Source organism: Bos indicus x Bos taurus, chromosome 19 (assembly GCF_003369695.1).
Source record: "Bos indicus x Bos taurus breed Angus x Brahman F1 hybrid chromosome 19, Bos_hybrid_MaternalHap_v2.0, whole genome shotgun sequence".
Taxonomy (NCBI): Eukaryota; Metazoa; Chordata; class Mammalia; order Artiodactyla; family Bovidae; genus Bos; species Bos indicus x Bos taurus.
In genome coordinates, this window is record NC_040094.1 from 22,606,432 (window position 1) to 22,629,306 (window position 22,875).

Sequence of the window (22,875 nt, forward strand, 5' to 3'; positions counted from 1 at the left end):
TTTCAGCTTCAGCGTCAGTCCTTCCAATGAATTTTCAAGACAATTTCCTTTAGGATGGACTGGTTGGATCTCCTTGCAGTCCAAGGGACTCTAAAGAGTCTTCTCCAACACCACAGTTCAAAAGCATCAATTCTTCAGCGCTCAGCTTTCTTTATAGTCCAACTCTCACATCCATACATGACCACTGGAAAAACCATAGCTCTGACTACATGGACCTTTGTTGGCAAAGTAATGTCTATGCTTTTTAATATACTGTCTAGGTTGGTCATAACTTTTCTTCCAAGGAGCAAGCATCTTTTAATTTAATGGCTGAAGTCACCATCTGCAGTGATTCTGGAGTCCCAAAAAATAAAGTTGTCACTGTTTCCCCATCTATTTCCCATGAAGTGATGGGACCAGATGCCATGATCTTAGCTTTCTGAATGTTGAGTTTTAAGCCAACTTTTTCACTCTCCTCTTTCACTTTCATCAAGAGACTCTTTAGTTCCTCTTCACTTTCTGCCATAAGGGTGGTGTCATCTGCATATGTGAGGTTATTGATATTTCTCCCGGCAATCTTGATTCCAGCTTGTGCTTCATCCAGCCCAGCATTTCTCATGATGTACTCTGCATATAAGTTAAATTAGCAGGTTGACAATATACAGCCTTGATGTACTCCTTTCCCAATTTGGAACCAGTCTGTTGTTCATGTCCAGTTCTAACTGTTGCTTCTTGACCTGCATACAGGTTTTTCAGGAGGCAGGTTACGTGGTCTGATAGTTCCATCTCTTTCAGAATTTTCCACAGTTTGTGGTGATCCACACAATCAAAGGCTTTGGCATAGTCAATAAAGCAGAAGTAGATGTTTCTCTGGAATTCTCTTGCTTTTTCAGTGATCCAACAGATGTTGGCAATTTGATCTCTGGTTCCTCTGCCTTTTTTAAATACAGCTTGAACATCTGGAAGTTCACAGTTCACGTACTGTTGAAGCCTGGCTTGGAGAATTTTGAGTATTACTTTGCTAGCATGTGAGATGGGTGCAATTGTGTGATGGTTTGAGCATTCTTTGGCATTGCCTTTCTTTGGGATTGGAATGAAAACTGACCTTTTCCAGCTCTGTGGCCACTGCTGAGTTTTCCAAATTTGCTGGCATATTGAGTGCAGTGCTTTCACAGCATCGTCTTTTAGGATTTGAAATAGCTCAACTGGAATTCCATCACCTCCACTAGCTCTGTTCTTAGTGATGCTTCCTAAGGCCCACTTGACTTCACATTCCAGGATGTCTGGCCCTAGGTGAGTGTGAGTGATCACACCGTTGTAATTATCTGGATCATGAAGATCTTTTTTGTACAGTTCTCCTGTGTATTCTTGCCACCTCTTTTTAATATCTTCTGCTTCTGTTAGGTCCATACCATTTCTGTCCTTTATTGAGCCCATCTTTGCATGAAATGTTCCCTTGGTGTCTCTAATTTCCCTGAAGAGATCTGTAGTCTTTCCCATTCTATCGTTTTCCTCTATTCTTTGCATTGATCACTGAGGAAGGCTTTCTTATCTCTCCTTGCTCTTCTTTGAAACTCTGCATTAAAATGGATATATCTTTCCTTTTCTCCTTTGCTTTTCACTTCTCTTCTTTTCACAGCTATTTGTAAGGCCTCCCCAGACAGCCATTTTGCTTTTTTGCACTTCTTTTTCTTGGGGATGGTCTTGATTCCTGTCTCCTGTACAATGTCATGAACTCCCATCCATAGTTCATCAGGCACTCTATCAGATCTAGTCCTTTTAATCTATTTCTCACTTCCACTATATAGTCATAAGGGATTTGATTTATGTCATACCTGAATGGTCTAGTGGTTTCCCCCACTTTCTTCAATTTAAGTCTGAATTTGGCAATAAGGAGTTCATGATCTGAGCCACAGTCAGCTCCCAGGTTTGTTTTTGCTGATTGTATAGAGCTTCTCCATCTTTGGTTGCAAAGAATATAATCAATCTGATTTTGGTGTTGATCATCTGGTGATGTCCATGTGTAGAATCTTCTCTTGTGTTGTTGGAAGCGGGTGTTTGCTATGACCAGTGTGTTCTCTTGGCAGAACTCTATTAGCCTTTGCCCTGCTTCATTCTGTACTCCAAGGCCAAACTTTTGCATTGCAGTCCCCTACACCTTTTCGGGGTGAGAGTTCTAGAAGGTCTTGTAGATGTTCATAGAACCATTCAACTTAAGCTTCTTCAGCGTTACTGGTCGGGGCATAGACTTGGATTACTGTGATATTGAATGGTTTGCCTTGGAAATGAACAGAGATCATTCTGTCGTTTTTGAGATTGCATCCAAGTACTGCATTTTGGACTCTTCTGTTGACTATGATGGCTACTCCATGTCTTCCAAGGGATTCTTGCCCACAGTAGTAGATATAATGGTCATCTGAGTTAAATTCACCCATTCCAGTCCATCTTAGTTCGTTGATTCCTAGAATGTTGATGTTCTAGGTAACATCATGTGATCATAAAACAAAACTTCTGTGCTAAATAAACCATGAAAAATGCAAGTAAAGGTATTCCTGGGACTTCCCTAACTGTCCAGTGGTTGAGAGTCTGCTTTCCAATACAGGGGATGCAGGTTCAATCTCCTGTAGGGAACTAAGATCCCACACACTGCATAGTGACCAAAAAAAAGAAAGAAGGGAAGACAAAAACAACAAAAAAAGATGTTCCTTGGGCTACCCAGACAAGAAACAAATGTGCCATAATATCAGTGTTAATGGAAGAGTGGTTGCACATGATTTCTACATTCATCTTTGTTTTTTCGGTATTTTCCAAATGTTATCTGTAATATAAAACTCTGTTAGCACTTAGCTTTTTGTGTCCTACTGTAGCTTAATAGTATCGTTCACATGTCTTAGAAGATATTTATATAAAAGTAAAGAAGACATAGGGTCCCTCTGGTTAACTGTAAGTAGGCGGAAGACTGAAATCACCACAGTGCTTGATGTAAACTATCTCATTGGTTGGTGACAACTTCATCAGATTTTTTTTTACAGTTTACAAAGGGATCAGTTTTTACATTTTATTTATTACATACTTGCTTGTTTGTTTTCTTGCTTGATTATTCATTTACTTGTTTATTCTTTTATTCACCTCCTCTTTTAAAAGATTCTTATTAGTTACTAACCTAAATGGTTTTGCCAAGTTCTTACATTTTGTTAAACTGCTTTAAAATATGTGCTTGAAATTTGTATCATTTGCAGTTTTGTATATTGAGGGAAATGAATTACCTTTTAAGCAGAATTACTATCTAAGTGTGGCTTTAGTGATTCCTTGGTACAGTAATTGATGACAAAATTTAGCTCATTGTTTTCAGCTAGTTTAAATTGGTTTCTTGAAAGAAACAGATACTTGTTGCTTAATCACAGACAGTAGGTGCCTCTTTGGAATACCTCTGGGCTGTTATGAAGTATTTGTTTACGAAGGATGATTCCACTTGATTATATATTATGTATCCCCAAAGGAGAGTAATTTTACATTGTTTTTACTAGATTGTGCTGTCTTTATGGTAAATGGATACATATGTCTGGGAGTTTGTTTCTGCTGTAAAGCTCCCCTTTTACCAAGCTTAGCTACCTGTGCATTCCTCCCTAAAATGGGTTTTTTGGAGGTGTCTTTCTTTCCAGTATTTGATGCATAAGTGGAAATGTTTCACTGATCAACAGTGCATTGGCATCGTTATTCAGATTCTTGAATTCTAAAGTGTGGCAAGCTGAGATTTGATTTTGTTTTTCAAAAAAGGAAGAAATTTTAAGATGTAAATAATTACTGCTTATAGACATTGAAACTATATTGCCTATCCTGTCTCAACAATTTGGCTGTAATTCTGAAGTTTTGGATAGACAGTGGTGACAACTTGGAGCTATCTAGATTAAAGAAGTAGTTTTATTTTTTTGTACTCTCATTAAAACTGTTCTGACTTTAATCATTAAGTATCTCTGTGGAAGAAATAGATTTAAGCCAACAAATTAAGATGAAAACTATATATGTGGGTTAACTAATTTCAGAGTCCAGAATTTTCTCTAGCTGCTTTCAAAAGTCTGGGTGTTTTTCACATAAATGACTGGAAAAATAATCTACCTGTAAAATATAGAAAAATTAAGTGCAGGTTTTAAATGTGCTTTTAATAATTCCAGAATTTGAATTTTCTTTTTATTTGCAGCTCAGACCGTCTAATAGAAGAGACAATAAGGTAGGAAAAATGGGGGTTTTTTGTTTATTGTTTGCACATTAATGAACAGATGAAGTTAATCCTATAACTAAAGTCAGTTAATCTTCCTTAAAGATGGGAATTTTATTATATGGTAATGTATTTTTACTATGACTTCCCCTTATAAAATACTTGAAGCCTAAAACATTTTTTTCGAAACTATTGGCATTAGGGTGTTTCACCTAGGTTAATTTTCCTAGTGAGTTCATTCTCAATATTTTCAGCCTCTGTCTTTTTATTCTTACTTTTTAATGGAAAACAGTCTTGAACATGTGATTTGTTAAGTGTCTTATATGTAACATTTATGTAGACTTGGTTTCTGTCATAGCAGTTATAGAAAGTCTGCAGTAATTAGTATTATCTGTAATAACAGTGAAGTAACTTCTTGTTTAAGGTAAGGGAAATTTGTTGGTTTTAACTGCCTAATTCTCTAGGTTTGATAAATTTTTAAATACCTATTTTAAGACAGTAAAAAAAAAGTTAACTAGTAATGGTCTCAACTCTTCAAAATTAAGCATTGTCTAAAGCACTTTTTCAGGAAAGGCAGCATGAAATACATGGAAACAACAAACATTTGTATTCTTATCATAGACTTTGGTATTGTGTTCAGGGCTCCCCAGGTGGTGAAGATCCTGCCTGCCAGTGCAGGAGACGTAAGAGACGTGGGTTCGATCCCTGGGTTGGGAAAACCCCTTGGAGGAGGGCATGGCAGCCCACTCCAGTTTTCTTGCTGGAGGATCCCATGGACAGAGGAGCCTGGAGGGCTGCAGTCCGTAGGGTTGCAAAGAGTTGGACCCGACTGAAGCCACTTAGCATGCATTGTGTTCAAGGGTTGTACATGCTGTATGTTGTTTAATCTCCTCAGTAACTCATGAGATAGGCACTAATCACTAGATACTATCTTCAAAACAAAAGAGAAGTTAAGGTAAGTAATTTGCCCATAATCACATTACTAAAAATAGTATTGAGGATTCAGAGCAAGAGCTCTGTCTAAACCACTACTACATTTCCTGCCTTATTGAAAGAGGATGAGCTTTGGAGTATGATTTGGTTTGAAACCTGACTGTGCTACTTAATTAGATCTCTGTTCTTAAACAAGTTTCTTGGAATCTTCATGTTCTTATGTGCTTAAATGAATTGATGATAATACCTACCCTAAAAGATTGTTGTGAAAATTAAAGATAATATGACTAAAAAGATAATATAAGTAAAATCCTTGAATCGAGAAGATCCCCTGGCTGCTACTAAGTTAATTTAAATGGCAGCTCTATTATTAATTTTTTTTAACTGTTTATTTTGGTATTTCAGGTTTCAGAAAAGTTCCAGTGGTACTAAGAGTTTCCACATACCTTTTACCTTAGATTCTCAAAATGTTATCATTTTGCCACATTTGCTTTTTCACTTTTTTTTTTCTGAACTACTTGTAAATAAGTTCACGCATGATGCCTCTTTACCTCTGAATATTTCAGTTTCAGTGTTCTTATCCTGAAATTTTTATGTTGAAATGAGCTCATGGATTCTTATTGTATTCAGTGGATTATAGTATGTTCCTATAATTGAAAATCATAAATTATAATTTTATAATAAGATGAATTTATCATATCTTGGAATTTTGTTTGAATTTCATGTACTCAGTCTTCTATCCCTCCACAGTTTTCACAAAATTGCTTAATTGTTGACTGAAATATGTCCCTTGTGGCTCCTTTGCTTTCATCAGAGCATAAAGTTGGGTCACATTTTATCAGGGATTCTTTTCTTAAAGTTTCCCCATAATTCTACCTATAAAGTTTTACCTTTTCCTTTTGGAGCTAAAGTTTAAAACAGTGTACACAACTGAATATAAACTGGCATCAATTTGTTGAAAAGACCTAATATTTATAAGTTTATTCTTAAGCTTTAAATGTATAATTAGTATTATCTGATGTTGAAAAAATGGCTTCCTAGGTGTCTCATTGGTAAAGAATCCACCTGCCAAGCAGGAGATGTGGGTTGGATCCTTGAGTCTGGAAGATCCCCTGGAGAAGGAAATGGCAACCCACTCCAGTATTCTTGCCAGGAAAATCCCATGGACAGAGGAGCCTGGTGGGCTATAGTCCATGAGGTCACGGAAGAGTCGGATACAACTGGACGACTAAACAACAATTGTTAAAAAAAAAAGTCCGAGTTTAGTTCACAGGATAGGTGAGAATGTTGAAATTCCAGTAAACATCAATGATTTTTATCATTTTAAAAGCATTACATGTTATTTGGAATTTGTTTTGTCCCTGCATATTTGACCCTTGAAATAACAACAGCCTAGATCTCACTCCACTTGATTCCAGATGGTGGAATGAGATAGGAAAGGATATCTAGATATACTTTGTGTGCTACTGGAAATCATGCATATTCAACAAGATAATAACATAATGTATGATGATAATATCTGTTCTCCAAGGAATACAAAGTGCTTTGCGGAAATTATTTTTTAATTTTCTCTACTTCTGAGTCAGAGTGCATAGGAGATAGTGATAGTCCCAGTTTAAGAAAACAGAGAGATATATGATTCAAAGATTGTTGCTCAGCCCAGGTTTGAATTGTTACTTTTTTCAAGGCTATAGTACCTATTTTTAAATATCTGGTAAAGTAAATTTACTATAAAACAACTACATTTTAAATGTATCATATTCTACCATAGATAGACACTTAACCTGAAAAATTAGGAATAAGAACTAGTGATACAAAGGATGTTGTTAGTTTCACTCTTCTTATGATCTTCTTGGATCTAAAATTCAATGTGAAGGCGAGGGTGGGATGATTTGAGAGAATAGCATTGAAACGTATATTACCATATGTAAAATAGATGACCAGTGCAAGTTCGATGCATGGAGCAGGGAACCCAAGCCGGTGCTCTGGGATAACTCAGAGGGATAGTGTGCAGAGGGAGGTTCAGGATGGTGGGGGCATGTATGTGCCTGTGGCCAATTCACATTGATGTATGGCAAAAAACATCACTATATTGTAAAGTGATTATCCTCCAATTAAAATCAATTAATTAAAAAAATAAAATTTAATGTGTTATAAAATTGACACTGCCTGCCTCTTTCTGCTCGAATCTTGACTGGTTGTGCTTTAGACCTGGTGCATTCACTGTCCGGTCCTGGGATGTCTTTTTACCATTATCCTACAATGACCTCCTTAAATGCAATCACTTGTTTCTAGGATTTACTGTCTGCTACTTTCTTAGTTTATCCCCTCATTATGTTGGACCATGTTCTTTAGTAGCTTCCTCAGGAAGAATAAGAAGTAAATCATTTGGACTTTACACATCTCAAAAAAGTTTCTATTCTACCTATATTCTTTTTTTGTTTTTTCAATTTTATTTATTTTATTTTTGGCTGCACTAGGTCTTTGCTGCTTTGCACGGGCTTTCTCTAGTGGTGGTGGACGAGGGCTACTCCTCATTGCAGCGCGTGGGCTTCTCGTTGTGGCAGCTTCTCTTGTTGCAGAGCACAGCTGCTAGGCACACAGGCTCAGTAGTTGCACCTAGCAGGCCCTGGAGCGCGGACTCAGTGGTTGTGGCACATAAGCTTACTTCCTCCACATGTGGAATCCTCCTGGACGAGGGATCAAACCCATGTCTCCTGCATTGGCAGGCGGATTCCCATCCACCGGGCCCCAGGGAAGTCCCTATTCTACCCATATTCTTGATTCATTGTTTAGGTAAAAATCAGAATTGTGGGTTGAAAATAATTTTCACATTTTTTAAGGCATTGTTTCCAGTACTGCTCTTTAAGTCCAGTCCCAATTAAAATTTTATGTCCTTCGTAAATGATGGGCTTCCCTTTGTGGCTCAGCTGGTAAAGAATCCACCTGCAATTCGGGAGACCTGAGCTCAATCCCTGGGTTGGGAAAATCCCCTGGAGAAGGGAAAGGATACCCACTCCAGTATTCTGGCCTGGAAAATTCCATGGACGGTTTAAGTTCATGGGGTCACCAAGAGTCAGACACGACTGAGCAACTTTCACTTTCACTTTTCGTAAATGTTTTTTCCCTCTGGAATCTTTTAGGATCATCCCTTTTTCCCCTATGTTTGTGTTTAATCTCACCATGATGAGGTTGACATGCATCATTTTTAGTCTGTTTGATGGGCTCTTACAATCTGAAAACTTATCTTTAGATCTAAGAAATTTTCTTACATTTATCATTTTCTTCTCTCCTCCTTATTGATCTTCTTTTAAAAAATGTATGCAATTTATATTTGTCAAATATACCTAAATGCAATTTATGTTTGTCAAATATACCTAAATAAAGCAGGGAAGAAAAAGAATTCACCTAAAATACAACTACTACATTGGTTAATAATTTGGTGTGCTTCCGTATTTTTCTCTCTGTAGCTCTTCATATCTGTGTAAAATGATTTTAAAAATATTAATGTATTCATTTAAAAAGGCAGACACATGTATAGTCATGTGTTTAGAAAAAGTGGAATGATATTAATCATAGCAAGTTAGTTTGTGCCATCACCTAACTTGTCCATGACTTAAAACAGTAAGTTGTGAGAGGGTCATATGGGTAAGTGTTAACCCCTAAAAAGGGAAGGGGGGTTGCTTGTAGAATGCTAGTTACAGACACTGCAAGTGGGGTTCCTTTTCTTGACCAAGGATAAGAACTGGGTGGTGGAAATACATGATAGTCTAGGGAGCTGTCCTACTGTAGCCAATTACTGAATGGTGGAACAACAACATGCATTTCTCCTGGTTCCTTTTATCTTTCAATGTATATTTTTTTGAAGTGTAGTTCCTGTTGTTGTTCAGTTGCTAAGTTGTGTCTGACTCTTCATGAACCCATGGACCGCAGCATGCCAGGCCTCCCTGGCCCTCACTATCTCCTGGAGTTTGCCCAAATTCATGTTCATTGCATCAGTGATGCCATCCAACCATCTCATCCTCTGTTAGCCTCTTCTCCTTTTGTCTTCAAGCTTTCCCTGCATTGGGGTCTTTTCCAGTGAGTTGGCTTCTCACATCAGGTGGCCAAAATATTGGAGTTTCATTTGTCCTTCCAATTAATATTCAGGGTTGATTTCCTTTAGGATTAACTAAATTGATGTTTTTGCACTTCATGAGACTTTTAAGAGTCTTCTCCAGCACACTTCGAAAACATCAGTTCTTTGGCACGTAGCCTTCTTTATGGTCCATCTCTCAAATCCGTACATGGCTACTGCAAAACCATAGCTTTGACTGTATGGACCTTTGTCAGCAAGGTGATATTTCTGCTTTTTAATACACTGTCTAGTTGGTTCTCCAATAGAATTTTGGAATATAATCTTTTCATAAATTAAGGGCTGGTTGTATATAAATATTTTGTGATGTATTACACATTTGGTTCTATTTTTATAATTGTAATTCCCCACTTTACTTTCAAAGAGTTTTTCCTAATTAAAGATGTTTTGGTAGCTGGCCCCTTTTAAAACCATTTTAAGAAGCTTTTGTAATGTGTGATTCGTCAGTTGTCTTATTTCATTTGTTACTTTGAATTTAAAAAAAAAAAAACACGGGAAATGGTTCACTGCTTTGTCCAAAAAAATATCGGAAGATAACATTGGGGATAAAGTGATCATTCAGAAAAAGAACAATGGGAAGATGACTTGGGAAATGATTTTTTTTTTCATGTTCCTTCCCATGTGCTTTTCAAAGCTGGTGTCATTCACCTTGGTTTTCTGTTCATTTTTATGTGTACGATGAATCCATGCACGATTGTCTTAAACGTCAATTGATGAGCTTCTCTTTTTCTCCCTTGCAGCATTGCTATGGCAACAAAAGAAAATATGACTTCACAGAGAGGAATGTTGAAATCAATTCAGAGTAAAATGAACACTTTGGCTAGTATCCTTTTTGACAGTTTGAAATCTGTGTTTTTAGGGGGAAAATCTCTGTGTGCTTCGCCACTCTCTCCCTCCCCTGGGCAGATTGCCGTCGGCAGTGAGAGTAGAAGTCGTCCGTAATTCTGTATTATGGACGTGCCCTGTGCTTGTACTTTGTGGAAGTTCATACTGTTTAGTGCCATTTCTAAAAGACAGCACACCAGAAGTTTCATACTAGTAGATCTCGAAAAAAATGATAAATATAATTTCCAAGTTATTCACAGAACTATTTTGCATCTTAAAAGCTCTTGAATCCATGTTAGAAGTCTACAGTGTATGCTGTTTTTACACAGAGGTCATAAATTTTGTGCTTTTTCTTCTTTCTTTTTTCATTTTGGAGAATAAGTCAGTGGCATATGCTTAGAAAGGGAGGGAAGTAGACAGCCATACATGTAAGTGCTGATCACTGCTGATCACCGTATTTTCATTTTGCACAAGCTGAACTCTCGTATAGATTTGCTGTTTGTTTGTTGTGACCTCTACCTTTTTTAGTTCTTCAGTTTCCCAGTTTAAATTAGTACTAGTCATACTCTGAGAAATCCAGCAAGGAAACTGCTAAGACCAAAAACATTCTGTTTCCTTGGAGGAATCAAGCCTTTTAGAGAAAAAAGTTTCCTTCCCCAATTACTAGTAGGGAAAGGACCTATAATTTTAAAAGTTGAGTATCTTCTGACCTAGATAATTTGAGGTCACTTTTAGTTTGATCCCTTATTGGCCTAAGGAAAAGAATATCCTGAAGTGTGTTGATATTTTCCAGTTTTTGGTGAATCTTGTTCTTGCTTTGTGCTTCCCTGTTGGCTCAGACGGTAAAGCGTCTGCCTACAATGCAGAAGACCTAGGTTCGATCCCTGGGTCAGGAAGATCCTCTGGAGAAGGAAATGGCAACCCATTCTAGTACTCTTGCCTGGAAAATCCCATGGATGGAGGAGCGTGGTAGGCTGCAATCCATGGGATTGCAAAGAGTCGGACACGACTGAGCGACTTCACTCACTTGTCACCCTAAGTATAAAACCATACATCTAAAATCATTTCTGTTTTATATAGGGCTTTGCAGTTAGTAGAGTACTCTGATATACATTATCTCATTTTATCAGTACAATAAGTTAGAATTATTTCCAAAAATATGTTTTAAAAAAATAAAATGGGTTTGATTAGTTAGGACTCCATAGAAAGATACTAATAGAAACCTAATTTACACTGACCTAACGAGGAAAAGGAGGGAATTAACTTGTTCATATGTCTGTAAAATTCAGGAGTAGAATTTGGCTTAATGGATGGCTTGGATGCAGAGGCTCAGATTTTATTATCAAGAATCTGCCTTTCCGTTCTCTGTTCCCCTCCTCCATCTCTCATTTCTGTTTACTTACGTGATGGCCTTATTCTCAGACACATTTTTTCCTCGTGCTGATAAGAGATGGCTACCAGGGTCACCTCCTGCCAGATCAAAAATTATGAAATTTCTAGCAGCTCTGGCACCTGTCCAAAGAGGACTATGTTGCCTCACTTGAGTCGCTGCCGAACCCAGCCACTGGCCAAGGGGAGGGACTGTTCTCTCCTGCCCACCCTGAGTGGGTATGCACACCTGATGGCAGAGGACAGCATCAGCCCCACCCAGTTACATGAACCGAACTAGATGATTAGAGAAGGATCAGGGAGAGTCCCCTAAAAGACAAACTAGGTAGAAATGTGTTCACTACAGACAGGGTTTCCTGATGTCAGAGGTTCTCTTACTTCCTCTAAGGGCAGTGCTGACGCTTGTACCAAGCCAGAAAAGATTAAGTACCTGCTTTATATGAGATTTGTACCTGACACCATGGAAGTTTTTGTAGTCAGAAACCACTGCTGGAAGTGAAAACAGTACAGGACACACAGGCGTGTGCTTTGATGACGACATCCTACCAAGTGAGATACAGTACCGAGCCCAGTACGGTTGTGACTGCCGCAAGACTCCTGAACTGAAAGCTCCCTCTCCTTTTGTTGTGTTCCCCACAAAGGGCAGTCAGAGCAGTTTAACCCACCTTCTGATCCTATTCCTGCCCACTCCTGCTAAGTGAATTTAAAATTTTTAAATAATTAACCAGTGTTTGATTATACAGACCCTTAGAGTTTGTTCCCACCAATTGTCTGAATCCAGGGGGCTTATCACCCTGTGGGGAGATCGTGTACTCCTCAAAACCCTTCTGGAAGAACTTCCCAGTCTCCTGAGGAAAGGAATTTAAGAGAGAGAGAGAGGAAGAGAAGGAAATGCAGGATGGTGGTGGTGGCTGGCTGTGCCTCCTCCTCCCTGCCCTGCAGCATTCCTTCATTCCTGGCCACACTGGCTCCACCCGGACAGTACTCCGTCGGCACATGGCAGCAGTCATCACTGCTGCCTCCTCCTCTCTCTTAATGTTTTCCTTTTTGTTATTCCTACTCATGTCCTGCAAGTGTACCAGGGGACTCAAATTTGCTTGGGACTTTGAGCAGTAAGGCATTGGTGTTTGCTGCAGCTCCCTCAGTGTGATTTTCTTCCCCTCTGTTTCTTCTCATCATTTGTCTTTCTGGACTCCACTGATCTGTTTTTTGTGATTCCTGTGACTTTTCATTAAAGAGGCTTCTTCGACATATGACCTTAATAAAGATTCCCCAAAGATCGTTTTCCTGCTGTGAACAGCCTCATCCAGCGAATCAACCTTAGGAAGCGGCGAGACTCCCTCATCCTGGGTGGTGTTATTGGCGTCTGTACCATCCTGTTGCTGCTGTATGCATTCCATTGATGGGACATCTCCAGGGACTCTTGACAGCCACCACTTTCACACCCTGATCCAGAAGAAGAAACAATAGGAAGGAGAAGTTGACTGACCTGCTAATTAGCCTGACCAGCAGGATTCATTCAGGACTGATAGTGATGGACTCTGATGTGGTCAGGTTGAGCGGAAGTCACAGGTTTTCTGTGCTATCTTTTCTAACACACATTTCCCTCTGTTTTTAGTTTCTAAAAAAAAAGATGTTTTGTCTCCCCAAGAGGTAAGTAAACCCATCAGAAACAGAATTTCCATGCTTCGATGATAGTGTTGAAGGCTGATGACAAGCCAGGTCATGAGGCTGGACTCTTCAAAAAACCAGGCTTCTGTATATCCAAAGACTGCTTTCCTTTCAGCCACCAGATGGAGTTGTGAATAAAAATAGTTTTTTCCTTTTATTTTACACTCATGATGAGAAATCCCAAGTCATTTCTTGATAATCTGTGCTATAAATTTCTATTCTTCGTCCCCAACTTTTTTGGTGTTCAAAGAAAATGGCAGTTTTCAAAGAATCTTTGAGATTTTCACAGGCCATCTTCAGCACAGTTGAGGTTATCTGAAACAGAAGACAAGCACTGCAAAAAAGACTTTATCTTGTCTTTTAATCATGCCCACACTCGGGTTAACTGTATTCCTGGAAAAACCATCAAGAATGATAGGCTTATTTTTGCTCAGTCATTGTTTTTTACTTTTGGTTAATTTCTTCTATTGAGTAATATTTATTACTACAAGAAAACAAAATTCCAGTTCTACCACGGCAAAAGGCCAGTGTCTGTCAGTGCCCCGAACTTTTCCTCCTCATGTCATGATTAACACTGACAACCAAGTGAGGAAAATGCTTCATTTTCATTGAGATCTCTTCAACAAGCCACATGTAAAAAGACAGTGAGGGGCCACCATCCAGATGATTCCATTTGTAAATGTTCCACATGTAGGAGCAAAAGTTTAAGAACCCCTGTCTTATGTACCAGGAATTCTGTGTTCTGTGAAAACCTATTCATTCCAAATCTGTTAAGATTCCAAATCTTTTCCAAACATCCAGAGAATGAGGGGCTTTACTACTGAAGGAGAAAATATCAGAATCTGTCTCTGTCTGCACTATCAGAATCTGTCTTCTGTTACCACCCTGGACAGTGGCAAAATCTTAAACCACCCACCAGAATTCTTTTCAGGTTTAACCATTTCCCATAAATGTTACGACTTTTCTAACTGCTGCTGCTGCTGCTAGGTCACTTCAGTCGTGTCCAACTCTGTGCGACCCCATAGACAGCAGCCCACTAGGCTCCTCTGTCTCTGGGATTCTCCAGGCAAGAACACTGGAGTGGGTTGCCATTTCCTTCTCCAATGCATGAAAGTGAAAAGTGAAAGTGAAGTCGCTCAGTGGTGCCCGACTCTTAGCGACACCATGGACTGCAGCCCACAAGCTCCTCCGTCCATGGGATTTTCCAGGCAAGAGTACTGGAGTGGGGCACCATTGCCTTCTTCGGTTCTAATTGAACTGCCACAATTAGGTCGAAGACTTCCAACATCTGCTGTTCTTACAAGAAAGAAAGCTACTCTTCACCTCTGAAATGTACTGTGGTATTTATAGTATTGGCTTGAGACCACGCCACAGGAGATAAAAGGATGTTAGCATGCAGTTCTTCACTCCATCACAGTGTGTTCATGGTGACATTCAGATGAACTTGATTACAGGCTGATCGGTAGACTGACCTCTGGTTGGGTACAGAAACAGAGGTTTTTCATTCTGGCATTAGAGTTTCATTATGTTCTGGGGATGAAGAGCAATTGATGTATTTTTTTTAACTATGGGGTTTATTTTTCTAAATATGGGTTGATTGATCAGTCAGTTGATTGGGGATGCCCTTAAAAGAAAATTTAAGTTTTCCCACTGTGAACCTTGAAAGATCAGAGAAGTAAGTTCATTTATTAAATTCTCTGCTGGGAGAACAAAACTGCTCTCCCCTAACTCTATTTATCTTTGATTTTTCAAAGGGTCTTGATCGGTGGTTGTGCCTCAGCTAGAATTTGTGGGACTTTGATTGCTATATAGTCAGCATTTATAAAATCTGAGGTATCATAAATAAAGTTATTTATTTAATTATACTACCAGTGTTTTTACTGGTCTGATTATTTGGTGCGTTCACGAAAGCTGATGGTGGCATGAGAGTAAAATAGGACCCGCGCTCATCTAGCTGCAGCTGAACAAGTGCTTTGATAGCTGGCAAGCCTTTCCATTAGGGTTATGCTTAAAGGAAGTGTTAGAATTATGTTGATTATTTTCTTTATGAAAATAAACATGTTCTTCTAAGGAAGTTGAAAAAGTGTGGTGTAGATGTTGGTGTCAGACAGGTCTGACTAACCTCCCAGTGGTGTAACCCATAGTGAGGTGACCCAGGGCCAAACGCAGGGCTCATTTCTCCTTTACGGTTCCGTCCTTTGTGGAAGGAAGCCCTGGAGCAAGGACAGACGTGTGCCATTGACCAGTAGAGGCTCACTTTGGATCCCATAGTAGCTGATGTGAACTCTTTTCACATTTCACATTTAGCCTTTTTTCTTTTCTTTTTTTTTAACAGCTTACTTTTCTCAACTTTTTGCTGTTGTTACAAACCAGTTACTAGGCTCAGGGGCCAACAGTAATTTGCTTATTGGAGCCAGATGCAAGGAGTTTTCTATTCCTTATCCCAAATGTTGCCTGTTACAGGAAGTTACTCTTTCTCAGTCATGTCTTATATAAGCCATGTCTTTTAGGGATCTTAAATCACTCAGAACTTTCCATTTCACTTGAAATGAGAAACCATGGCAACAAAAAGGGCAGGAGATTCCAAAAGGTATACGTCTCTGAGAGTTTGCTTTACTCTGTGCCAGTAACTTTAGTTTAAAATGGTTAATGAATCTATTACTCAAGTTCAAGCCCAGATGTTCATGTACTTTGGTTGATCTGTCCTGGGTATTTCTATATTCTTGTTACTATTAATGATACTGAGGGAGTCCCTATAACAGGCAGCATTGCTTACTCATATTTTTCTAATTTAGAAAAGGGCTTTTCTTCTCTATTCTTCCTTTCTCCTGCTTACCAAAATTTTCTAAAGAATGTCTTTTTATATCTTGCACAGTACTCATATCAGACATGGGAGTATGATCCTGAGAGTGGAGATGGGTAATGAGAGAGAGAAGTCAGCATGAAGGCCCTTTTGGTACTTGGAACCAAATAATACTGACTTTAGTTCTTTCCTGTTGGATGCCGAATAGAAAAATGTACTTACTGAGCCTTTTGATGCAGTGACTTCTGGCCTCTCTGGGACTGAGGCACCTCGGCCTTGCACTCCCACCATGAATTTTTCTGTTTCATTGTTACTGATCTCAGCCTGATGAAAAGGACTTTAAAGAACTGGACTAGCCTTTTTGGTTTTCTCATACCTCATGTTTGATCACTAGCCAGATGTGATTTCTTGGAAACTGACTGCATTTTCTGACTTGCAGTATGAAGCAAGCTATTGAGGGTGAATGGCCATGTCTTGTGTTACACTGAATTTTGTGGCAAATGTAAAGAGGAAATAGATTCTACTGGGAATTAAAATGATTGTGTTCCATTCTTCTTTGGGGGTAGGAGTTGTTTAGCCTGGTCTCCAAAAAATACAGCTTTTCATCATGGTCTTTATAAACTAATACTACTCCTTTATGAACCTGCATACCCATAAGTTTTATAGGGCAAAAGAAAATGAGGAACCAGTGACTCTGAGGATGTTACTGGGTAAGAAGCTGAGACAGCTGAGCCATGTCCTGAGGCATCTTTCTTATTTTCTTTGTGTCCACTGCAAAGTGTCACTTTCATTTCAAAGTGTTTGCACCTATTCCTATCCTATTAGCTCTTAGAGAGGAAGAGAAATCAATTCCAATCACACTTTACCATGATGGAAGATGTTTCCTCATGAAAAAAAATGCCAATACAGATTTTAAAAAATCTATTCCAAATGCACTTTTTAATTTTTTGCTTTTAAAATGGCTTCTTGGAACCAGGTTTATTGTATTTGTACTTCATTTTTGTTCTCATCTAAATGTGCATTTTCTGACTGTATAGAAGAAGCTTTGTTATGTAATTTAATAATAAATTAGAAATCTGAATGGTGTGTCTGTGGTTCTTTGTATCAAAACAGTACCATTGAGGCAGTTTGGGAGAGTGATTATGACATCTTTGGTGTTAATAAGTATTTCTCACAGCATTCCGAAACTCAAGGTGAAATAATATGGACACTGGAGCTATCAAACTGTCATTCAAAAACATCAGAGGAACATTAATAATTTAGCCCAAGAAGTGAAGGAGAATCTCCTATCAGAGTGAAACTTCAGGAAGTATGACAGAAATGTCCAGTTGTAGAATTTAGCAAGAAAAACAGGATCTTGCCCTCCCTAAAGAATGACATTTTATCCTATAGATCAGGAATTGGTTCTCTACCCCCAGGAAATTGAGAATTCCTCATTTCCCATTGCCTCTCCAAACGTTGCGATGTGTGTTCTGCATCCTTTTTAAAAACAGTAAAATTGAGATATAATTCACATACCAAAAAATTCACCCTTTCGAAATGTACTGATGGATTTTAGTATGTTGGTTGTGCAGTCCGCACTACTGTGTAACTTTAGGACATTTACATCACCCTAAGAAGAAACGCTGTCCCCACTGGTAGTGACTCCACAGCCCCCTGTATCCCTTTGATCTGACCACACTTTTTCCTTTGTGGGCCGCTCCAAATTTCCCCCCCATCCACTCACATGGCCTCTAAAGCCACCTCTTTGGTTTTTTGACCCTTTTTTTGGCTTCCTAATGTGTCCAGCCCTGTGGATGTACACCTATGTAGACATACATAAAATCCAACACCACTTAGAGAGGGAGGCCTCCCTTTTACAGATCAACAAAGTAGCACACAGGACTAAGTTGCTCAAAGTCAGAGTGGACAGTTTAAAAAGGATTTGAATCTTGAGGGCTCTTTGATTCAAAACCTTGCTGCAGTTCTGTCATAATTCTGCAAAATATATTTTAACTCATGATCAAGAAGCTGTAGAAGAACTACCAATTTTGCCTGATTTTACAGGCAATGCATTTAAAATATTTAAAGCCCAGTGGCTCATTTTCAAGGAAGGCTAACTACTGGCCAAGTGGTTCATAAAGGGTTCTCATTTGTAAGTTACTATTTCTTCATGAGAACTAATTCACCTAAGTTGTAGGGGAAAAAAAATTTTTTTTTAGTGTCTTTGAATCAAACTTCCTGCCCATTTCTTCTAGTTTAGAACCTCAGAAGTCTTCCTAGAGACTGAGAGCTGAAGCTGATCCTGAAAAAGCACCTCAGGACGTTCCTCGGTCAGTGCCACCCAGACCATGTTGTGTCTTTCCCTTCAGGTGGCGTGGCTTTAACAGTCTGCCAGCTCCTACTTAACCTGAATGTTTCTTAGGATCCGAGGTTCTCCCCCATCATGACTCCTCTTACCAGAGATGCCTAGAAGTTTTTTTAAAAAAAGGTCAGGGAATCTCACCAAAGGTGTTAGCTATAAGGACATTTTCTCTAAAGCAAGAGCCATGAGAAAAACAAGTGTATTCCTCCTCCTGAAGACAGATTTGCCGACTGAATTGAAACAGGAATACACTTCAGCCCGACACCTTCTGCTCCACTCGGCTAAGATTTCCCAACTTTGGAGGAGCTGATGAGCTTGCAGAGCTCTTTATTACAAACTCTCTGAAGACACTTAAAAGCCAAGAAGATTGGGAGCTGAAAGGCTGTCATAACTTTCTGCTTAGAGGATTCCCAGAGATCCTCAACAGTGTTCTCGTCATCCTTGTAAAACTGCCTACTAATTTGTGATCCTGATCTGTGCTATTCATTTCCCCTCCTTTGAGATATACAGCTCTTTAGGAAACAGTCACTTTCTCTTAATCAGTATATTTCTTTTAGATTCTCTCAAACATCCAGTGAATCTTTTACTGGTGAAACTGCTTACAGTTTGAGGGAAAGCAGGCAACTATGGTTGGGAGCTCCTTTTAACTCAGTGCCAAGAAAATAAGGTTTAAACATAATTATTTCCTGCAAAGTGACAAGTTCTCTCTTAGTAAATGTGGCACTTTTTAAAAAAACAGTTCTCCTCATTAAGAAGAACACACAGACTTCCCTGGTGGTCCAGTAGTTAAGACTCCATGCTCCCAATGCAGGGGGCCCAGGTTTGATCCCTGGTTGGTATAATAAGATCCTGCATGCTGCCAAAAAAAGATAAACAGTCTGAGAATACAGCATTTTGGGGGTTTTTGCCCTGGAATCAGTTCTGAATCCTCTCCCATAAGCTGGGGCCCTGTGATTCATTTCCAAACCGCACACAGCGGCCACCCTCTAGACAGGGTGCCCTGCCTCCCATCTAACCTCTCTCCGCCCGCTCTGCACATAGCTGCCTAGTTTATCTTCCTAAACAAGTTCTAATCTCTCATCATTCTGTTCAAGAATATTTGGCAGCTTGCTTCCATCCTTACCAATGTATTACAGCACATTAACATGTGGAGTGTACATGCATGCATGCATACACACATCGCACATACAAAATCCTGTTCTCTTAGTGAGGGAGCCTTCTTTTACATATAAACAAGCCCAAGAGATCAGAGTCCTGATAGCCATCAGCTGCCCTTTGCCTAACCAGAGTTTCCTTCTCCCTTGAGAATCATTAGAGCCACCAGTTGCAATGATGGAAAGAACAAGGCTTGAAGTCAGAAATCCTATATTCTGGCACTGGCTGTGATGCTCTCAGATCAAGGGCAAGTCACTATACCACTCTCAGTTCAGTTTTCTTACCTGCAAAATGGACTCTAGCAACTTGATGCAGTTGTTGAGAGCAAATCTAAGGTAACAGTGGGACAAAATTGCTCAGAATGTTTTCAAGAAATAGTGTGGGCTGCTCAGACAGTAAAGAATCTGCCTGCAATGCTGGAGACCTGGGTTCAATCCCTGGGTCAGGAAGATCCCCTGGAGAAAGAAATGGCTACCACTCCAGTATTCTTGCCTAGAAAATCCCATGGAAGAGGAGCCCGGTGGGCTACAGTCCATGAGTCACAGAGTCAGACATGATGAGTGACTTTCACCTTCACTTCACATATATAAAGATGTTGATAACAGCATTGACTGTAAAAGAAAGATGGTAAGTAACCTAAATATCCATCAGAAGGAGGATGGGTAATTAAATTATGTAAATCTCTATCATGGAATACTATGCAGCTGTTAAAAAAGAAAGGTAACTTGCTATGTACTGATATTGAATGATCCCCAGGATATGTTAAGTGGGGAAATGATATGCCTCTCCGCCAGGGAATATTTGACAACTTCTGGAGACATCTTTGGTTGTCATAACTGGACTGGGGTGGATTAGGGTGGATGCTTCTGGTGGTGGATAGAAGCCAGAGATGCTGTGAAAAAACTTTACAGTGCAAAGGACAGCAAGAGTCATCAGGCCCCAAAATGTCAGCGGTGCCAAGGTTGAGAAACCCTAGCTCAAACTGCATTTGTGTTAAAGTTGACAGTATCTCCCCAGAGTTGAAGATTACTCAACTGTGTCCCAGAACCACCTATTCCCTCCTTACCACCCTTGACTCACTGGAGCTGCTTAACGGGACCTAGGTGGCACCATGATCTTCCCCTCCCCTCCTGCCTTTCCTTCCTGCCTCATCCCATTGCTTCTTCACCTCTGCAACACACACATTTGCACCATCCCAAGTGACCTGATGTCCCAAGGGCTTTGTGAATTTCCTCTTTTGGAATGGCCTCCTTTGCAAGCCTGCCTGTGAAATGCTTGCTTCTTGTTTTTAAACTCTATGTATGGGAAGTAACTGCTTATTGGGTATGGTGATTCCTTTTGGGGTGACAGAATGGGAACGACATATAGGTGATGGTTGCACAATGACAGGAATGTTTTAAATGCCACTGAATTGTGCTCTATTATTTTTTCTCCTTTTTTCTCTTTTTTTTAAAGTTTTTATTTTATATTGGAATATAGCTGATTAACAATGTGATAGTTTCAGGTGGACTGCAAAGGGGCTTAGCCATACTTTTTAAAATATGGACCATTTTTTAAAGTCTTTCTTGAATTTGTTACAATGTTGCTTGTGTTTGGGTTTTTTGGCCCCTGAGGCATGTGGGATCTTAGTTCCTCCATCAGGGATCAAACCTGCACCCGTTGCACTGGAAGGTCACATCTTAACTACTGGACCACCAGGGAAGTCCCTGAATTGTACACTTTAAAATGATTATTTTTAGTATATGAATGGCTGATCCATTTTGCTGTACAGTAGAAACTAACACACCATTATAAAGCGACTATACTCCAATAAAAATTAATTAAAAATTTTTTATTATAAAATAAATGAGACATTTTATGCTGTGTTAATTTCACCTCAATTAAAAAAAAAAAAACAACACTTAAATGGTCTTTCCTCTGGGAAGACTTTCTGACCTGCTGCTCCTCTGTGCCTGCTATTTTCCTCTCTGATCCCACAACCCCTATCAATGAACATAGTAGGTGCTCAGTAAGTACTGAGAAGGAGAAGGAAGGAAAGAAAGATAAATGGAAGAACCTGGTTGCCCTGCATCGAAGTGCAGCGGTTGTAATGCTAGAAATGAATGTCATCAGATACTACGGCCTCTTCGTTAACTGCCGCCTCCCTGCTTTACAGCAGCCGAGCCCTTCAGGTTCCTTTCCCTGGGTTCAGTCAGGGAAATTAGGCATTGTGAGCTGATTGATCCACACTAGTAGAAAACTAGAGCTCTGGACTGTTCGTGAGACATTGAGGATTTCACGTATCGTATTTAATCATTTACGGTGGTGACGTCTGGGCTCTCTAAGACCCCTTCAAGCCGACTTGATAATTTTTATTTAAGTGAATACCATTCCAGCTTTTTAATTTCTTCTCTTTTCCCTGCAGAAGGTGACCCATGGCGAGAGATGCCAAGTGTGGCTTTCCCAGCCTGTCTGTGGTAAAGGATTTGGTAAATTTTCCTTTCTTGCAGACTTGCTGCTTCCAGCCCTGCTTCGCACCTTGGGACGTGACTTAGGCTTGTAGGTGTTGTTTTGCAGACCCCAGGTATCCAAGTTCATGTCTTTTTAACAAAGCAGTAGTGAATTAATAAGAAATGCTTTATCTTCCTAGACCTCTTTGTGACTCTATTCTGGTCCTGCTCTTTGCTCCAACCCACTGATGAGTTCATAAAAATTTCACATAAGTTAAAATCCATCTCCTCTCCAGGGGCTGGATTCTATCAGATTAACATTTAACTCCAAGGAAATGTGGACATTTGCCTTAAAGAAGTTCTTTATCCCAGGGAAGGATCTATATTGTTGTCATTATTTGAATGTCATTAATTATGCTGTGAAACTTTATTTCAGCCTGAAACTCTGCATCTTTCTGTTGAAAATAGCAAATTTTTAGGGATCAGTTCAGTGGCTCAGCATCTAAGCTTTTTATTATGCTTCCCCCTCACAAAATTAATATGTGTTTATTATAGAAATAAAGATCAAGTGGAAAAATAAAAATAAAAACTACATATTTATCCCCAGCATTCTGTGATAATTGGATGTTAATATAAGGAATGTTTTTCATTTTTAAAAAATATCTTAAACACATGCATATTTTTAAAATTGGGATACTATGGTACATATTCTCTTGTGGCCAGGTTTTTTCATGCAATACAGCATTGTAGAGCCTCCAGTGTCATTAAATTTTCAGCCACAGCATTCTTTGCAATGGTTGTGTTGAATTTCATTATGCAGATGCCCAACTCCTGATTATTTAATTGTACAGATATTACAATATTTAGATTGAAGGCAAAAGGAGAAGGGGGTGGCAGAGGATGAGGGGCTGGATAGCATCACCTACTCAATGAACATAAATTTGAGCAAACTCCAAGAGAGAGTGGAGGGAAGAGGAACCTGGCGTGCTGCAGTAT

At 39.3% G+C, this 22,875-nt stretch overlaps 1 protein-coding gene across 4 annotated transcripts in view; it reads left to right on the forward strand.

Moving 5' to 3' along the window:
• GOSR1 (golgi SNAP receptor complex member 1) overlaps positions 1–17,032 on the forward strand; it is a 39,217-nt gene extending 22,185 nt beyond the window's left edge. For 2 of the 4 annotated variants that reach the window (XM_027516754.1, XM_027516756.1), the window contains exons 7-9: positions 4,178–4,207; positions 10,004–10,086; positions 12,756–17,032. In XM_027516754.1, coding sequence (XP_027372555.1) covers positions 4,178–4,207; positions 10,004–10,086; positions 12,756–12,880 — 238 coding nt within the window. In that variant the 3' untranslated portion in view covers positions 12,881–17,032. Of the gene's footprint in view, positions 1–4,177; positions 4,208–5,533; positions 6,249–10,003; positions 10,087–12,744 lie in introns of those variants that run through there. The other 2 variants (XM_027516758.1, XM_027516757.1) reach the window with 2 other exon arrangements.
• The last annotated feature ends 5,843 nt before the right edge of the window (positions 17,033–22,875 follow it).